At 37.3% G+C, this 18,909-nt stretch overlaps 1 protein-coding gene across 2 annotated transcripts; it reads right to left on the bottom strand.

Moving 5' to 3' along the window:
- On the bottom strand, window positions 9,018–13,938 carry LOC109708290 (trihelix transcription factor GTL1-like). 2 transcript variants are annotated; one of them, XM_020229967.1, is made up of 3 exons: window positions 12,731–13,776; window positions 10,035–11,697; window positions 9,018–9,927 (listed from the first exon to the last, which is right to left on the bottom strand). In XM_020229967.1, exons 1-3 carry the CDS (start codon window positions 13,144–13,146, stop codon window positions 9,640–9,642), a joined length of 2,367 nt encoding a protein of 788 aa, XP_020085556.1. In that variant the 5' UTR covers window positions 13,147–13,776; the 3' UTR covers window positions 9,018–9,639. The 2 variants fall into 2 exon arrangements, with proteins under 2 accessions (XP_020085556.1, XP_020085557.1); XM_020229968.1 differs by having other exon boundaries at window positions 9,772–9,923; window positions 12,731–13,938.

Below are 18,909 nucleotides of genomic sequence, written 5' to 3'. Positions count from 1 at the left end.
TAAAGGATTGGTTGAGTTTGGATCCACTAACAAAATTAAAGATTAAAAATGTAATGCTAATAAGTTAGGTCTTGTTGGTAGTGTCGGTGTTATTTTAAAATTTCGAATACGAATTCTTGAAATATACTGTAGAACAAATTAAATGGAAAAACAAGAGCAAAAATAGTAACTATTTTGACTTCCTGATTATCTTATTCTGCATTTGTAAATAACATACAATGATAGAGTGAAAAATCCATGCCCGCCTCAACAATGTAAAATGATATTTATCTATATAAAATAAAGCAGAAAAAGGCGAAATATGAAATATCAATATTCTTCTTGAATTAGATCTTTCTTCTCACACTGAGTCCAATGAATTGGTTCAATACAATGCTGATGAAAACTTTCACATCTTAACTAGTTTTTTCGATCGTGCAGGATATGTAGTTTAAAATTTTTTATCAAAAATTAAGTACTATTATAAGCTTCTAAAGTATTGTTCTTATACATACATTGTTGATTTATTAACATATATAATTAAGAATCTATAATGTCCCAAAACGTTTTCTTTTGTTAAAAATGTTTTATTGTCCACACCAACTAGTGGCAATTTTAACCGAGTGACCCTAAGTTATCAAGGGCTGCATGTTTTTTTCTCTCATTCTTTTTTCCCTCTACAAAGAGAGAGCCGAAAGCGGAGGTAGTCTGCCTCGCCTCTGTCCTCCGCGCCCCATGCGCTCTCGCTCGCGCCTGCTCACCCCTCGTCCTCCTCGCCTCCGACGTTGCTGAGGCTACGCCGCGACCCTCTTTTTTTTTTCTCCGAACCTCTTTCACCGCCTTCGTGGCCTTTTGCGATCCACCTCCACCTCCACCTCCATCTCTATTGAAGTAGATTTTTCACTCACCAAACCTACTTCTGAGAACTCATCATTTTCACCATCACCGCCGACGACGAAAAGGAACCACTTCTCGGCGGAAAGAAGCTCGCTGGTGAGAGAGAGGGCACACAATCCATCGGCCGGCGACGAGCGATGTGGAGACGGAAGAAAGCACAATGATGCCAGAATAGAGGGTGGGGTGGCGGCGAGCGCGGCACCCCGAGGGCAGCGGCAAGCGTAATCTCTGCGAGGTTGGAGGCGAAGGGGACGGGGGTTGTATGGGAGCATATCTTATTAAGCACTTTTGTTTTCTTAAAATAAAAAAAAATTAACTATAAATAAAAAACTAGAAAATAAGGAAGAAGAATTAGAGAAGAAGTGAGAAGAAGACGAAGTTGCACTGTTAAAATAAAGTTAAACTATTTTGGAAGAACGTTGCACTATTTTAGACGTAAGTTGCATTCTTTGAGATATAAACTACACTTTTTAAGATAAAAGTTATGCTTTTTAAATAAAAATTACACTTTTTGGGAAAAAAACTGTGTAACTGTCTCTCAAAGAGTATAACTTTTATTTAAAGAGTGCAATTTTTATTTTAAAGGGTGCTCTTTGGGAGGAGAAATAATATAACTATTTTTCAAAGAGTACAATTTTCGTTTAAAGAGTGTAACTTTTTTCTTAAAGGGTATTCTTTGGGAGAAAAAATAGTGTAACTATTTTCAAAAGAGTGCAACTTTCGTTTAAAGAGTGTAATTTTTATTTTAGAGTGTGCAATTTACATCTCAAAGAGTACAACATATGTCTATAATAGTATAACGTTTTTTAATAATAGTGTAACTTTATGTTAACAGTGTAATTTCATTTTCTATTTTCTCTTTTCTCTTTCTCTAGTTCTTCTTCCTTATTTTGTAGTTTTTTATTTTTACATAATTTTTTTTGTTTTAAGCAAACAAAAGTGCTTGACCAAAAATGCTCCCATGCACTCCCCTCTTTCCTCGCCTCCAACCTCACCGAGGCCGCACTCGCCGCTGTCCCGCCCTTTTCTCCGACGTCGTCGCGCTTTCCTCCGTCTCCACCTCGCTCGTCGCCGACCCCGGATGAGCGTGGTAGGTCGCGTGCCCTCTCCCTCGCTAGCAAGCTTCTTGTCGTCGAGAAGTGCTTTATTTACTGCGTTGGCGGCGGTGGTGAGGACGGCGGGTTCCCAGAAGTAGGTTTCGTGAGTGAAAAATCTGCTGTAGTGGAGGTGGAGGTGGGTCACGAAAGCGGTGGAGGAGGTTTGGAGAGGGAAAAAAAAAGGGATCATGGTGCAGCCTCGACGGGATCGGAGGTAAGGAAGGCAGGGGGTGAGCGGGCGCGGGCGAGGGTGCATGGTGTGGACGCGAGGAGGGGAGTCCCAAAAGGTAGCGGCGAGCGCAGTCTTAGTGGGGTCGGAGGCAAGGAGGGCGAGTGGTGCACGGATGCGGGCGAGGGTACGAGGGCAGAGGGGTGGGCCGCCTTCGTCTCAACCTCTCTTTTTGAAGAGGGAAAACAAAAAGAACGAGAGAAAAAAAAAATAGAGAAGAAGAGATAAAGGTATTTTGGTGAGTTTTCTGAAAAAATTCGGTCCGAATTTGTAAAATCGAAAAGGACGGTCAGTTTTATAAAAGTTCAAAATTTGTAAATTTTTTATGCAATTTGGCCAAGTAAAATTTTAATTTTGAAAGATTCGATTTAAATAAATACTGTGCGTTTGTGTGCGCGCGGGCGAGAGAGAGAGAGAGAGAGAGAGAGAGAGATCCACATTTTGAATGATTTGAAACTCTTCTCCCCATTAGTTGAATTCTTCTCCCCATTAGTTGAATTTGGCCTATAGTCAAATTGATTTCGACTTGTCCGCCTTGTTTGATTTTACATTTAACGAAAGGTTCAATGGAACATGAAATTTGGCCTAAAAAAAATGCTAGTTGTATCCCTTGGTATATAAAATTGGGCACTTTTGGAACTTACATTTTACATTCCAATTCTAAAGTTTAATTTTTTTTTTTAAAAATAATAGTAAGAAAAAGTTTAGAAGAGAATTATAAAATATTACCGTTTAGATGAAAAGGTATAAAATTTATACATATATTTTTTAAGACGTACAAATAGTATTACTTTTTGACCCAAATATATTAATTAATTGAGAAATGATTCGGTACTTTAAAAAAAAATAAATAAAAAGATCTTAACCGTTGATTAATAGANTATGAAAACAATATCAGATATAAATAATAATAAACTAGTTACACTCTGAGGTCCCCATAGAATTACTACAAGAAATAATAGTGGTATAGAGTGTGGTTTAGAATTCTATAAATTAGCCTAAATTTTAGACCCTGTTTAATATTATTGTTTACTTTTATTTTTTAAATGTAAATCTTACATGATGAACATGGAGTATGTAAATATAAATGCATTGTACATACCTGAATTAATGACTATTTAGTTATACATAAAAATATATAAAAAAAATCCTAATATTACTCCTTTTGAGTTCTGTTAATGATCAAGTTCCATAAACTATTCTTGTCAAATTTTTTTTTTTATAATTTTTTATACTAAAATTCAAAAAAAAAATCAATTCTAGAATGGAGAGATATAAGATTATATACCTCATTGTGATGATGTAGAAAAACTATATGCTGAGACATACAATCAGATATAAAATTTCTTTTACTTATAAAATCAAAATTTAATATTAATACTCAATTTTTTTTTAACAAATCAATCAAATAATTGCCAAAAATAACAAGTACTCAATTTGTGACGATGCCGTATGAAACTGTAGAAGTAAGAAGTCTCAGCTCCTCTGAAACCAAACGTAGATTACAATAACAACCCCCCCCAAAATAAAAATAAAAATAAAAATAAAAGTAAAAGGGAATCCACATGGGAATGGTGATCTATAGTGTCGTTGCTGTTGTTGGATCCGGTGCGAGAGAGAGGGGCACGGTTTTTGTACGGTAGGTGGAGCGTCCAGAGATTTTTTTTTTTGTTTTTTTTTTTTTGTTTTTTAGGGTTAATTACGAACAGTTTTCTATAAATATATTGAATAACAAATATATTTCTATAAATTTTAATTTTTTATTTTTTTTTATAAAAGTCTTATTTTTTTAAATATACTCCCGCTATTACGATTCATTACAAAAATATAGTTAATTACAAGTAAAATACTTAGCTCTTATTAGTACGTAAATAAGTAAATTGATTTTTTTATTTATTTTATATTATTATTCATGATGGTAGAAAGTGAGAAGATAACCATTAAAAATTTTTGAGAGGGCATTTTTATATAATTCTAACAGTTAGGGCTTTTGGAGAGACATATTTATGATGGCGAAAATATTAATTTATTTATCTTTTGTTAAACAGTATTCTAACAATAACAAATCAGAGAGGCAGCTATGAATATCAGTGGACTTTTATAGCGATGAATATGACAAGTTAAATTTTGTAGAAATTTATTTGCTATTCCATATATTTACAGAAGCTGTATAAAATTAACCCTTTTTAAATAAAAGTGTACAGAACTTTTATCTTAATTATTATTCATTTTGATTTGACTGTCTACTTTTAAAAAAATTTTAATTTATTTTATTTGAGCCAATTTATAATCCTTTGACTTAAATTTTGAATACATCCATCAGATAAATTAAATTAAACAAATTAAAATTTTAGGCACTAAAATTATTATTTTTTTATTTTTAAAATTTTATTTTTGAGTAAATTTCAAATACCCTCCCTGTGGTTTCATACTTTCTCACTTTAGTACCCCGTAATTTAACGTGTATCAAGTTAGTCCCTGTGACTATGCTCTTTCTCACTTTATTACCTTGTGATTTAAAATGTATCAAATTAGCACACTATGGTTTTATTTTTTTTTTATTATCCATTTCACTAATTTTTTTCATTAAATCAGTAACAAAGTTAAAATTACAGGGTACTAAAATGAATATTCGATAAACCTAGGTAGGCTATCTGAAGATTTTTGTATATAATTTAACGAAATATTAACGGAGGAAAAAAAAATCAATGATAAAATTAAAACTAAAGAATATTAAAGTAAATATTCAATAAATCTAGATAGGCTATCTGAAGTATTTTGTATATAATTTAACGAAATATTAATAGAGGAGCCGATGAGAAGAAAAAAATGAAATCACAGGGTACTAAATTGATGCACTTTAAACCACAGAGTACTAAAGTGAAAAAGTGCGAAACTATGGGATAGTAAATTGATACACTTTTAATCATAAAATATTAAAATAAAAAAATATAAAATTATAGGGGTGGTATTTGAAAATTTTCTTTTATTTTTTGGATCTTGCAAGTTCGATTCCTCCGCACCAAGTATTCCCTACATTTGCCGCCCCTCGTGAACTGCGACGTCCCCCGCACATGCTCCCGCTCAGTTTCTTTTACGGTTTGTCCAGATCTCTCTCTCTCTCTTCTTTTTTTTCTTTTTATTTTTTGGGGGGGGCCCTTTCACGAAAATGCCCCCCACATTTACCAAAATGACAACTTTGTCCCCAACTCACTTCGAAATTGGAAATTAAATTGGAAATTATGGTAGTGTTTCGTTCACGGTATTTCTCAAAAGTTCCTCAGAACTTAAATCTTAAAACTGAGAATTTTTATCATGTCGTGGTTAGGGGTGGCAATTCAGTTTGTCGTTCGCGTGCTAGCTCATGTTCGTCTCGAAATGAGTTCGAGATCGAACCGCTCGTTTAGTAAACGAGCCGAACACGAGCTGAATTTTTCAGCTCATGTTCGGCTTGAAATTATGGTACGAATCGTTCATGGTATTTCTCAAAAGTTTCTCAGAACTTAAATCTTAAAATTGAGAATTTTTATCATGCCGTGGATTCCAGCTCCATGTCAATTCGCCAATAGATTCGCTGTATAGACAGAAAATTCTATGTACACAGAGCGATAGAATTATTTGTAAACAGTAAAAAAAACAACTACTGCACCAATGCTGAAATTAATTGGGTTTCGGAGTTAATTAGTGGCGTCAATTTCGCATCCAAATTAAATCCGACTCGTCTTGACACTTTTCTGAAGTGACGATCAATTCAAGGTCTGTAACTTTTCCTGAAAAATAATATTTTATTTTTTTGGAACACTACAATTTTCTTATTTGGTTCGTCGCAAAAATGATAGTAATCTAGAATTTTTATATATTTTAATTCTACAAAGCGTAGGAATTCAAAACTCATTCACTTTCGTAGTAGTTTCCTTTCTCCACATTATGTGGTTTGATTTTAATAGATTAAAGGGTTACTTTTAAATTTAATAATAATTACGATGCTTTTTGGTGTAAAATAATAAACTTATTAATATAATCTACTTATTTTTTATGTCGAGTCAAACACAAACATAATATAATACTAAATATTCTAGATACGAACCAAATAAATATTCTTATGATATTAGAATTTAATTCTAGAATAATAATGCTTGAGAAATTAACTTGGTTATGAAAATTTTAAATCGTGCAAAATTTAGTGGACTTAGCGAGAAAACAACATTCGAGCAAAATTTTTTGATGGATAAGAAAAAGTGCGATGCTACGTCCACATTCTGAGGCCAATATTTTTTCTTTACTTAACTTAAAAATATATTTAGATATTTACAAACCTTAAAATGAAGAATTTTACATTTACATATTCGTGTACATATAGCATTTTCCTACAAAAAAAAAGTATAGTGCAAATCCCCACATTAAAAATTTAAAACCCCTTCAAATATTTATAGTGATTTATTTATTTTTTTTTTGAGAGATATGTAGCATGCTACCTACTTCATTTATTTCATTTAGAAATAAAATTTATTTATTTATTTTTTGAGAGATAGGTAGCATGCTACCCGCTCCATTTATTTCATTTAGAAATAAACTTAGCTGGAAATGTAAATCAACTAGGATTCGAACTTGTGTCTCGAGTACCAACCACCAAGACTTTTGCCACTTGCTCTAGGAACGGTCAATAATATTTATAGTGATTTATTAGTTAAGAAGTTGGCGGATAGAACTCTAAATTTAAAATTTTCTCACAACAGGTCGAATCCACAATCTCTCATACACTAAGAAGCTTTAAGTTAATATGAATTTTAAGAAAGTAATTTAGAAACTTTGGAGAAATATATATGCATGCAATTAATGCCTCGTAAAAGTTGTTCCATAGAAAGATTTAAACGGACCCACCTACGCAAACAAATTAAGGGACATTCAATTTTTCAATGAACAACCATAATGATAGTGTGACACCTTTTACCCATGAGCAAGAAAAAAATAGAGCAAATCCTTTCAAAAAAAAAAAAGAGAAAATAATAAAAAGTAGACCAAACAATGAAATTAATATAATAACTAGCATGTTATATTCTAAAAACACACTACTGCATTAATAAGGAGAGTTTTTAAGAAGTGAAGGGCTGGATTAATTAATTTCGATATATAATTGTGTTATCCAAAAGATTGATTTGATATAAAATGATTCAAAATTAATTTTTGCCATAACGAACACAGAAAATGCCCCCTTGCCAAAAGAGAGTTCATCTTGTTTATGTATGAAAACATCAAATTTTTAATATTAATTTTCTGAGGCCGAAGCATATAAATAAACTGAGATAGTCAATTCAAAATGCTCAAACTGGTAATAGAACACTACCACAAGGATTCTCCTGTGTATGAGCGGGAATCTAGGGAAAAAGGGTATAGTATATGGATAAAAAATAATCAACAAAGAAAAGAAAAAAGTTGCAACCTACTTAACTAGGGGGGCGACAAGAAGGTGAAAGCCAAAAGACTAGGAAGGGTAAAAGAGGAAAACAAATAATAATAATAATAATAATAATAATTAATAAGAGCATGGCTCGTGGGCTCTCCCCCTCACTGAAGCACTTGGCTATTGATCGTATTTTGTAATTTTTATGTATTTATTTATCCCACTCTCTCTCTCTCTCTCTCAAGATCTCTCTTCTTTCTCTCCCTCTCTTCTTTCTCTCTCTCTCTCTCTGTGTGTGTGTGTGTGTGTGTGTGTGTGTGTGTGTGTGTGTGTGTGTGTTCCCCACACCCTTCCATAGATCAGACTGCACGCCAGAAGGGCCAGAAAGGGGCAGAAAGCAGGGCTAACGTCTTCCTCAAAAGCAGCTCTTCTTCCCAACCTGGAAAGATATAACAACAACCTTAAAGCTCAAGGGGTTTGGGGAATGAGGAGTATTTAGCATATAAATAAGTCAATGCATGCTATGTGTACCTGTAATGTGCAGGGCACCGTGAAACAATCGTTTATCTTCAACAGATTAAGCTGTCAGAGAACGATCGATGCTTTCGTATCTTATATCAAGGATTTGACGAGATTTGAATTCAGAACTTTTGTTATGATACTATTTATTTTTGAAAGCTTACACTATCACAGAAAGTTATTTTTTGTGTCATATAATTCGATATGAGTGCAATGTCTGTAGACTTAAGCATTTAGATTCAATGAGTTTTAATAGATATTTCACATATTTAGACTTGCGTGGATCTTGGACTGAATCGAAACTCCCTATAATGTATAATGTCGCGCAAAGAATAATATACAAAAATAGAATTTGGATTGTGAAAACCATATTATAAAGAAATTTGTACAAATTATATAACAGGGGATCCTACGGACTGTCGAAAGAATTTATAGTATCATTCTTGCAAAAATACTTGCCAACTCGACAGTTAAGTTGCGCATCAATGCCAACAAACTAAATTAGTAATAAGCTGACTTATCAATTATATTTCCAGATTCGTTTACGGTCACATGTAAACAAAGATGAGGTTGGTGAGCATCTCAAGTTCTCAAGTGCATTACGAACCTCTGCCCCATCCGTGTTTACTTGTAATTANATATTTGATTTGATGCATTTGAGTCTATCTATTGCAGTTGGAGTTGCCTGAGGAAGTTCAATTGCACCAGTTTTAATGTCTAAATTGGCTACAACTCTAAATACACTGATTAAAGAGAGTAATTTTAAACAAAAGGTACGCTTACCTCGTCTTTTTAAACAAATATATATATATATATATATATATATATATATATATATATATTTTATATTGGTAGCCACATAGAGGAGAGGAGAGAATTAAGATATGTATACATATAGAGACATAGATCTACGTACAGAGAAATAAAGCTTCATTTGTTGTAGATGATGTACAATTCACACGAACGAAGAGCCTCCTCCATATATAGTTGTTGTTTCCTCTAATTCTCTGTTTCCTCCGATCCCAATATACACCAACTTTTTTCTTTTTTAATATTTTCAAATTAATTAATTGCGCGAGCTTATTAACCAGATCGGGCCATGATGACTTTTGGATCCGCATCGCATCCCCTCCGTTAGCCGAAGAGGACAGTTTATTCCCACAACAAATCAATAAATAGAACGAAACGAGTGGATTGAAAACCTAAGGAACACTAATAAATATATCACCATCACCCCACAAAACTTCTATGCGACGCCACTGAATGAATGAAGAAGTGGGAGGATTTCGACGGGATGAACAAGAAGAGAATTAATGGTGATGATGATTTGTGGCGAGGACGCACGCGTGGGAGGAAGAAGAAGACCGAGGAGGAGGAGGAGTGTGAGGAAACACAAAAGTATTTGGGTAACGTGGATGGGTGTTGGGTGAGGAGTAAAATACACATATGGTGCACCGAGAGAGAGAGAGAGGGAGCGGAATTGGATCACTAATGAATGGTGAAAGAAGAATGGAACTCTACTGAACCATGGCCAAGAAGGAACCTGTGGTGGTGGTGGTGGTGGTGGTGTTGGTGGCGGCGGCGGCAGCAGTTGACGAGTTGCCGCCGCCTCCGCCGCTCACGTTGCTCGGCCTCTGGAACTGTATCTCGTACCGCATCTTCGAGCCCTCCTCGTCGTCATCGTCCTCCTCCTCGTCGTCGTCCTCGTCGTCGTCCTGGCCGTCCATGTTGAAGCTGTCGTCGGCCTCGTCGCAGTCGTCAGCCGCATCTCGCCGCTCCATCAACTCCTTCACAATGTCTTCTGGCTTCAAAACAAACATCCGGGTTCAACCATGATTGCATCACCATGAGAGCGAGCGCGACCTTCTGAGAATTTAGCATGTGTATATATATATATATATATGAGGAATACCTTCTTCGTGGGGCCTTCTTCGAATAAGGTCGGGGTTAGTCCGCCGTTGCTCGTCTGTATTTGTAGGCCCCCCGAGCCCCCACCATTGCCATCGGAGCTCCCGCCATTCTTTTTGCCGCCGTCAGTTTTAATTTCAGCTTCTAAGGGAGGCGGTTGCGAGGATGGCGGCGGCGGCGGCGGCGGCGGCGGCGGCATTATAGAGAGAACGTTACCTTGTCCTTGCGGATTGGAATGCGAATACGCTTCTTGGTCTCCCGACCGGTGTCCGCTACTGCTGCTGCCACCGCCGCCGCCGATGCCTTGTTGCTTCCGGCGATAGAGTGCGTCGAGCTGGTGGAAGTAAGGGCAGGTCTTGGAGTCCTCGGGGCGCTTCTTGTTGCTCTCCTTCACCTTCTTGAAGTACTTGTTGATGTTCTCCCACTTCTCCTTGCACCGCTTGGAGCTCCTGTTGTACCCCAATTTCTTCATCTCCCCCGAGATCTCTTCCCACAGCGGGCCCTTCGGCCCGGCCTCCTGGTACTTTATGTCGAGCCCGCTCCGCAGATTTATCAGCGCGTGCACCTCCGCCTTCGGCCACCGCGACGACGATACGGTCTCAAAGCCCGCGCCCCCTGGAGCCAACTCTTGAGGGTCGGGGACCGGGACGAGCTCGTGAGACGAGGTAGAGGCTTGGTGAAGCACAATTTCCGTGCTTTGCTGCTTCTGCCGAAATTCTCGTTGTGGTTGCGTTTGCGGCTGTGGTGGTACTGGTTGTGGCGGCGGCGGCGGCGGCGGCGACTGCCGGGTTTGTCGTTGCGGCTGCGGCATGGGCGCGGGCGCGGGCGCGGGCGCGGGGGCTGCGGAAATTGGGGTGGCGGGGACTGTGGGCAGCTGGATGGTCTGGCCGCTGATCTTCTGAATAAAGGAGAGGACGGCAGCGTCGCGGGAGGCGGCCATGGCGCGCTCCTGCGCCATGAGCTCCTGCTCGCGAGTGAGCCGCGCCATCTCCTGCCGCCGCCACGCCTCCTCGCGGATCATCCGGTCCTGCTCCTGCTTCTCGATCGTCTCCAGGAACCGCTGCTGCAATGCCTCCTGCCGCTCCACCATCTGCTTCATCAGCCCATCGAAGAACGCCATCATCTTCCTGCTCCCGCCGCCGCCGCCGCCACCGGACCCTCCTTTCCTTTTGCGCTTACTACCATGCTCATGAGGCTGCCCGCCCGTCTCCTCCGTCTCCTCGTCCTCCAACGTATCGTCAGACTCCGACGACGACGAATTGGTCGAGAAGCTGATCCCGCCGACGGGGGCTGCGGCGGGGGTCGTGGGGGTGGTGGATCCGGATATCCCTTGAATTGTGCCGCCGTGCCCGAGTTCCGTCGCGGCACGAACCGGAGTGACGATGGGCGGCGGCGGCGCAGCGGCCGAGATATGAGCAGGCTGGATCTGGGCCGCTGACGGGCCGGCCATGGCGGCAGCGCCGGCGGCGAACCCAATTGTGGTCGGGGCAGGGCTGCCGGACGAGCTGGAGGCGCCGAGGGCCTCCAGCTGGCTGAAGAAGCGGTAGCTCTTGCCGTCCTGCCGCCCGGCGCGGTTCTCCTTGGTGCGCTTGTAGTACTTGTGCACGTTCTCGAACTTCTCCTTACATTTCTTCGCGCTCCTCCTGTACCCCAACTCCCCGAGCTTCCTGTACTCGCATCAATCACACCACCACCACCACCATCCAACCAAATAAATGAAAAATGAAAAAAATATTTTTCTATGACAAACAGGAAAAAAGAAAAAAAAAATGAAGTACATAAATAAAAGATTAAAAAGAAAAAAAAAATTTGAGGGGGTGATGATTGCGGAAATATCCAACCACGCAAAGGGCATCTAAAATCTAATTATATAATAATTATTAGGCCCAAATAAAGATAAATTTCTAGCATGGAAAAGGCATGTTGCGAAGTTTGAGAGCGAGGGGAGGTGAAGAAAAAGGAAGGGAGATTAAAGTGGTGTGAGGCAGACGAGGAATGCATGCGCTTCTGAATCTCGTTTTCCTCCTCCGCAGCTCCGCTCGCTGCTTCGTCTCGGGAACTTCAACGTATGTCCCGAAATTGGAAAGCAGGAATTGGTTACTTGGGATCGATGCCGCGGATCTGAAGCGGCTATTGCCGAATTCAGCGACGAAGAAACGGGGGGAGGGGAGAGAGAGAAAGAGGTGGACAGTAAATATTTATTATTTTTTAATTTATTTAAGGAAAAGATACTCCGCTCGTGAGCATGATGGGTTTATGAGGGGGAAATATAGAGAGAGAGAGAGAGAGATCTGAGAGAGAAGAGAGAATTGTGGGTGGACTCGGTCTACGCAGATCAAGAAGAAGAGAAGTCACTTCTTCTTCTTCTTCTTCGCATAATTGGAAGCCGAAAGATAGAAACTGCAGCAGCAGCAGCAGCAGTTCCTGCTGTTAAACCTACTACAGTTCGCACCGTGGTACGAACTTAACTAGCGTCAGATCGCCTTATGCTCGTCACCTAGATTAATTTCAAGGGGAAAAAGAAAAAAGAAAAAAAGGAAAAAAGTAGAAGGAAAAAAAGTTTTTCCTTTTTTATTTTATGTGGGACTCAATTTGCTGCTGCATTTTGCGGGTGCTCTGCGGAAATTGTGAGATGCATTTGTGGTTAGTTGTTGCTGCTGCTGCTGTTGTTGTTGTTGTTACTGCTACTAGTATTATTACCTGGAGACCTCTTCCCAGAGAGGGCCCTTGAGAGTGGCCTCGCGGAAGGCGGCGTCCATCTCCGACCGTATCTTGATCAGCGCCAGCGTCTCCTGCTTCGGCCACCGGTTGCCGGCGCCGCCGCGCTCGGCCTCGTCCGAGGCGCCCGCGAGGGCCTCGTCGTCGGGGAATCCTCCGCCGCCGGCCCCGGAGACGAGCTCCTCGAACCCGCCCCCCGCCGACCTCGGAGCTCCGGCGGCGGCTGGCGGCGGCGGCCGGCTGCTGATCGGCGATGCGGCTTCCGGCATCTGCTGATCGGCGGCGGGGGGAATTCCGAGGATGTGGGGCCGGGGGCCCGGGCCGGGCGCTGTCGGGGACGGGAATGGGGCCATTTCCGGCGGAGGAACCCCGTATGGGGACCCTCCTTGCTGCTGCATGTCTCCCAAATAATTCTCCTTTCTTTTGTTTTGCTGCTGCTGCTGCTGCTCCTGCTTCTCCTCCTCCTCCTCCTCCTCCTCTATCTCTAATTATTACCACTGCAGCCACCACCACCACCGCTTATGTATTATTACTGCTGCTGCTGCTGCTGCTGCTGCTCAGCTAAATTGTTTCAGAATCAGCTCAATTCGTTCGCTCCTTCCTCTCTCTCTCTCTCTCTCTCTCTCTCTCTCCTCTTACTGAGAGCGGGTGGGGAGAGAGAGAAAGAGAGAGAGAGAAGGGATTGGGTGGGGATTGGAGGAATCGGAAATTGGAAAAGGAAATCTGTACAAGAAGGGGTGAAAAAGATGGGAGCATGGACAACTGGAAAGAGCGCAAAAAGAGAGAGGAGAGAGAGAGAAAGGGAAGTGGGTGCGGGGGCGGAAAAAGGGGGGGCTTAAAAATTCCGAACACAATTTATATATATCTCCCCCCGTTATAATATTACGGTCGATATAATTTTATAGGATGAAGGAGAGGGATCGAGTTGCAGGTCTAGAGAGAGAAAGTTGAAGAAGAAGATGATGAAGATGAAGATGAAGATGTAGATAGATACATGAAACAGAGAGAGAGAGCGAGTGTGCGTGTGGGGGTCTAGGTTAGAGAGAGAGAAAGAGAAAGAGAGAGAGAGGGTTTAGAAAGAAAGGAGAAGATGATGATGATGATGATGATGATGATGTGAGAGAGAGGAGAGATGGGAAATGATAAAACAAACGAGATGCTGCGCTGTCAGGAGGCTAAACTTTGCAGCCTAATAATAGTTAAAAACCGGCAAGGACAGGGAGGAGTGAGAGAGAGAGAAAAAAAAAAAAAGTTTTTGCCCCTTCATAAGAAAATAATTAAAAAAAACACTATAGAAGCCCTTTGATACGAAAAATTCTAGAATGCAACGGGTATATTAGTGACGTGGCGTAATAAATCAATCAAATTAATCCTTTTAAGAATATATGTCCCATCATGATTGTAAAAAAGTATTTTTATTGTACTTTTATTTGAAAAGAAGAAATGTGATTGGCTTGTTATTGATGACGTGGTGCAAGTGTGACAGTGTAGAATTCCTCCTTTGATACCCCTCACCTATTGGCGTTTCTGAATTGGCCCCCATCAACTTTTTTTTTTTTTTTTAAGTAATGTTATCTGCATATTTTTTTAAAAAAATATATATATAAATCTTACATTACTTTATTTAAGAACTAATATATCATAGTTATCTTTTTAATGTTGAAAATATAAAGAAATTGTTTAAATTTTGAAAGCTAATTGCTTTATATTTTCAAATGAGCTTATTTTTTAAATGTGAACAAAACAGATAGCTTTTTTACTTTTCTCTGTCTAAAAAAAAAGTACACCTACTTTAGCTTTTTTTTTGTTTAAGAATTTAGAAAACTTATTTAAATTTTGGCCTCTTCTGATCTAATTATCCATTCTTTTAAAATTTTAATTTTGTATCTAATCTAATAATTTTAATTTATCTTATTTAATTTACATGGTTTGTAAAATTTACTGACGTATCTAAATTTTTAAGTGCGTGAGTCAATAAATAACTCAAATCAAAGAATTAAAATGTCACATAAGTTTTATATATTTTTATTTTTTTATTGATATTTTGTCGGCATTTAAATCCTATGAATTAAGTTGTTTTAGCTAACTAAATTGGACATCGTATTAAATTTACCAGTGAATTCACTGCATTTAATATTTTTTTATCACCTCTTAGCAACTAAATTAGACGGCTAATTAATAATTAATAACTAATAGAGCCATTAAATTTGAGAAAATTGTTAACTTAATTAAATGTAAAATCTCAAATAGTTGAAGAGGATCTATTTCAAAATTTTCCATAGTTAAGGAGGTATTCATAAATTTTTCTCCAAAAAAACCCCCACAGTAATTAGAGGAGATCGAGCACATACACAGTACCCACAAACACAACTGGCACCGTCAATGTCATTAGCGGAATATCTCGGGCGAGGGTTATCCCATTCCCATTATGAGTCCTAACCCCTGGTTTTAATCAATATTATTATACAAAAATATCCAACTCGCATGGTAAAAATATCGGATAGGATAAATGGTGGAAATTAATTAACTAATTAATTAACTAATTAATTAGAAAATAGCATGCATGTTGGCTACTTGGCTTTGGGGCTTCTATCTCCAGCTAACTCTCCGAATTGAACGGTACCTGATGTTCCTACTTGCTTTGATGTGGCATAGCAAACAATCCCAGTTGATGATTAGTAGTGGGGCGAAAGTAATGTTTGAGACCACATTGTTTCTTTTTTTTGTTTATATCAAATTAACCTTTTTTAGAAAAAAAAATAGAAAAAAATTTATTTTACTTTATTCTGATTTAGCGCATTTTCATTCGTCATCACATAAAACTGTATTGTTCTTTTATTTTTATTTTACTGTAAGAATCTATTATCACATAGAAATTTTTGGTTTTCAAAGAATTTTACTTTACTATTCTGTTTGATAGTGAATTTTTTTTAGTAAAATAAAAAAAAATTCTAGAATAGATAAGTATAGTTGTTTGAACAACAAGATAATAGAGTGGCAAACTAAAGTCTACATCCAAAAAATGTGATATCGGAGCAGTTTTATATCTCATGGTTTAATTTTATACTGAGTATTTTGATCTGTTTGAATGTTAGAATAAGTTATTTGGTAATAATCAAGAATTGCTTGATGAGAGCATAAATAGCATCTCTAGATAAATAAAAATAATTGTGGAATAAATAAAAAAAATAAAAGTAAAAAGTAAAAGAGTAAAAGTAGGAGGAAATTAAACACATTACAATTTACAACAGCTGTAGGGGTGGGCCCCAGCGTGTAGAGAGAGAGAGAGAGGGGGGTGGGGAGAGGTGCGAAACGTGCCGGGCGATTATCGCGGATCCCACGGAAACCCTCAACCGCCACCCAAACCCACTCTTCATAAACCCCACAACCGTCACATGTTAGCAATTATTTTTTTGTTTTGAGAGATAGGTAGCATGATATTCGTTTCGTTTATTTTATTTATAAATAAATTTAGCTGAAAATGTGAATCAACTATTATTCAAACTTGAATCTCGAATACCAACTATCAAGCCATTTTTCATTTATTAATCCTCAATTATTAATCCTCAAAAGAAGACAAAAGAAGAAAAGGTTAAGAGATGTGTTAGAGAAACTCCGCAATCTCTATTACGACCGAGCTTGAAATTACGCGCTCAATTTTTACCAATTTAACTATATTTAGGGTGCGTTTGGTTCGCATTATGAAAAATTACTAGGAATAAAAGATATCCAAGAATCTTATTCTCATTCATCCTATTACTAAGAATATAAAATTTCTGTATTTGGTTCGCACGGTAATATTAATTAGCCATATTATTTAATATTACAAAAAATATACAATTAATTTATTTATTTATTTATTTAATTAATTTTAGATAATGTTACCAAAAGTTTCAACATCTTTTTAGAAAAAAGAGAGAGAAAGTATAAGTTAGAGAGAGAGAGAGAGAGAGCATAATTAAAAAAATAGAAAGAAAAATATAGTCGAAATTAGAGAGAGTGAGAAAGTTGAAATTTTAGAAAGAGAGAGAGAGATAGAGAAAGCTTAGTTTAGAGAGAGAAAAAAAAGTTTAGAGAGAGATATAAGGTTAGAATGTAAAGAAAAATAATATCAATTAGCCGGCAGGTAGAAAGAAAGAAAGAGATTAGACATATTATGATTACCCCAATCCATTAATATGAGGATACCCACCCTCCCTCACGGGATTGAAATTAGTACTTTGGGGTGAATCTTATTCCCAAGTGAATTCAATATTACCAATTAGATTACTTAGTGCGTTTAACAAAATACGTTCATATTTTTTATTCCCATTGGATTACTAGGAATCTTTAAAAGATAGCGCGAACCAAACGCACCCTTACTGTTATATTAATTTATCTTAATTAGACTACTCTATTATATGAAAATCTCTAGAGATACCGACTGTCTAGCGCAAGTGGCAAAAGGGTTGTTGGTTGGTACCCGAGGTCTCATGTTCGAATCTTAGTTCATTTATATTTCTTGATAAGTTTATTTCTAAAAGGAAATAAACGAAGTGGATAATATGCTACCACCTTTCTCTAAAAAAAAAATCACTAGAGAAAGAGGAGTGAGATTTAAGGGTCCTTTTGGTTCAACATAGTTATAACTGCACTACAGTTGTAACTGGTTGCACATCAAAATCCAACATTTATTTTGATGCACTTGAATTCAGGTGTCGTAATTGTAACTGTAGGGAGAGGCTCACGCTCATCTATATCAATTAAAATTATGTCCAAATCAGCTGCAATTTTAACTACACTATTTGAACATAGTGATTTTCAATATAGCTAATTATACCTCTCTAATAATTTTTTAAATAATTTTTTATCTTTCCTCCACAGAGGTAATCTCACCATCTCATATATAAAATAATAATAATTCGTAAATGCATTTCTCAACTGCATAAAATTAAATAAAGTATTGATACATACAACACTTTCTACTACATCCAATCAAATAAAAAATATATAAATATAATTGATACATGTTCAACCTCATGCATCTCTAATTATGCTGTATTTATAATTACGTAGAACCAAACGACCCTTTAGTCCCGCAAGGACGGCAACGGCAATACAAAGGAAAGTCAAAGTTGAGTCTATTCTTTTAATCCGCAGCAGCAACACGATCGTTTTATTTTACATAGACTTCATGCACTCATCAACGGTTAAGACACAACAAAAAGTTTCTAATTTTTTTTAATTAAAAAAAAAGAGCATGTAATGAAAATAAATTGATAGAATAGAAGGTATAAATCAAAATAGTAAAATTTGAGAGGATAAATTCAAACTTCTCTAAAGTGCAGTGGATCTCCATACATTTCTTTTTCCCAATAGAAAACTGAAGAAGATGAGTTAATTAATTGAAACAAAAGATTAATTAATCTTGGTTATTTTTCGTCATTAGTTAAACCATTTCTTAGCTAATTAACAGTTAATGAAAGATTGGGCCGGGGAAGGAATCTAATTTGCCAGGTGGCGCACGATTCCAAAATTTCACACCTGCATGATCTCCCGAGACGATAATGATTGAGGTCGCCTCGAATGATGAGGGAGTTAAAAAACAAAGGTTAAAAAAACCCTGATTAGATTAAATAATTAATGTAGTTTAGTAATTAACTAATCAATTAGTTTAAGAGACGGTGGAGAAGGAGATGAAGTAGAATCTGGGGAGGATTTTTTGAATGTAAATATTAAAAGGTAAATTTCAAATACCATTTCTGTGATTTCGCACTTTATCATTTTAGTATTTTATAATTTAAAATGTATCAATTTAGTATTCTGTAATTTTATTTTATTTCTTTTCGTCAACTTCTACTCTATCTATAGTTTATTGAATATTTCTTTTAGTACCCTTTAATTTTAATTCTGTCACTGATTTAATAAAAAAAAAATTAATATAGAGAATAATAAAAAGAGAAAAATAAAATAATAGGGCACGAACATGATACACTTTAAACCATATGTTACTAAAGTAAGAAAGTATAAAACTATAAGGGTAATATTTAAAGTTTTTTCAATATTAATTAAGGATATCGTTTTCTAATAATTTAAGGCGGAGAACAATGATTATTTCACAAAGTTAAATTTTTTTTTTTGTGATTAATATAATAATTAAATTTTATCCAACATAGTGAGGA

This window comes from Ananas comosus, linkage group 3, assembly GCF_001540865.1.
Source record: "Ananas comosus cultivar F153 linkage group 3, ASM154086v1, whole genome shotgun sequence".
Classification (NCBI taxonomy): domain Eukaryota; kingdom Viridiplantae; phylum Streptophyta; class Magnoliopsida; order Poales; family Bromeliaceae; genus Ananas; species Ananas comosus.
This window is presented reverse-complemented; position numbering and strand designations above follow the sequence as displayed.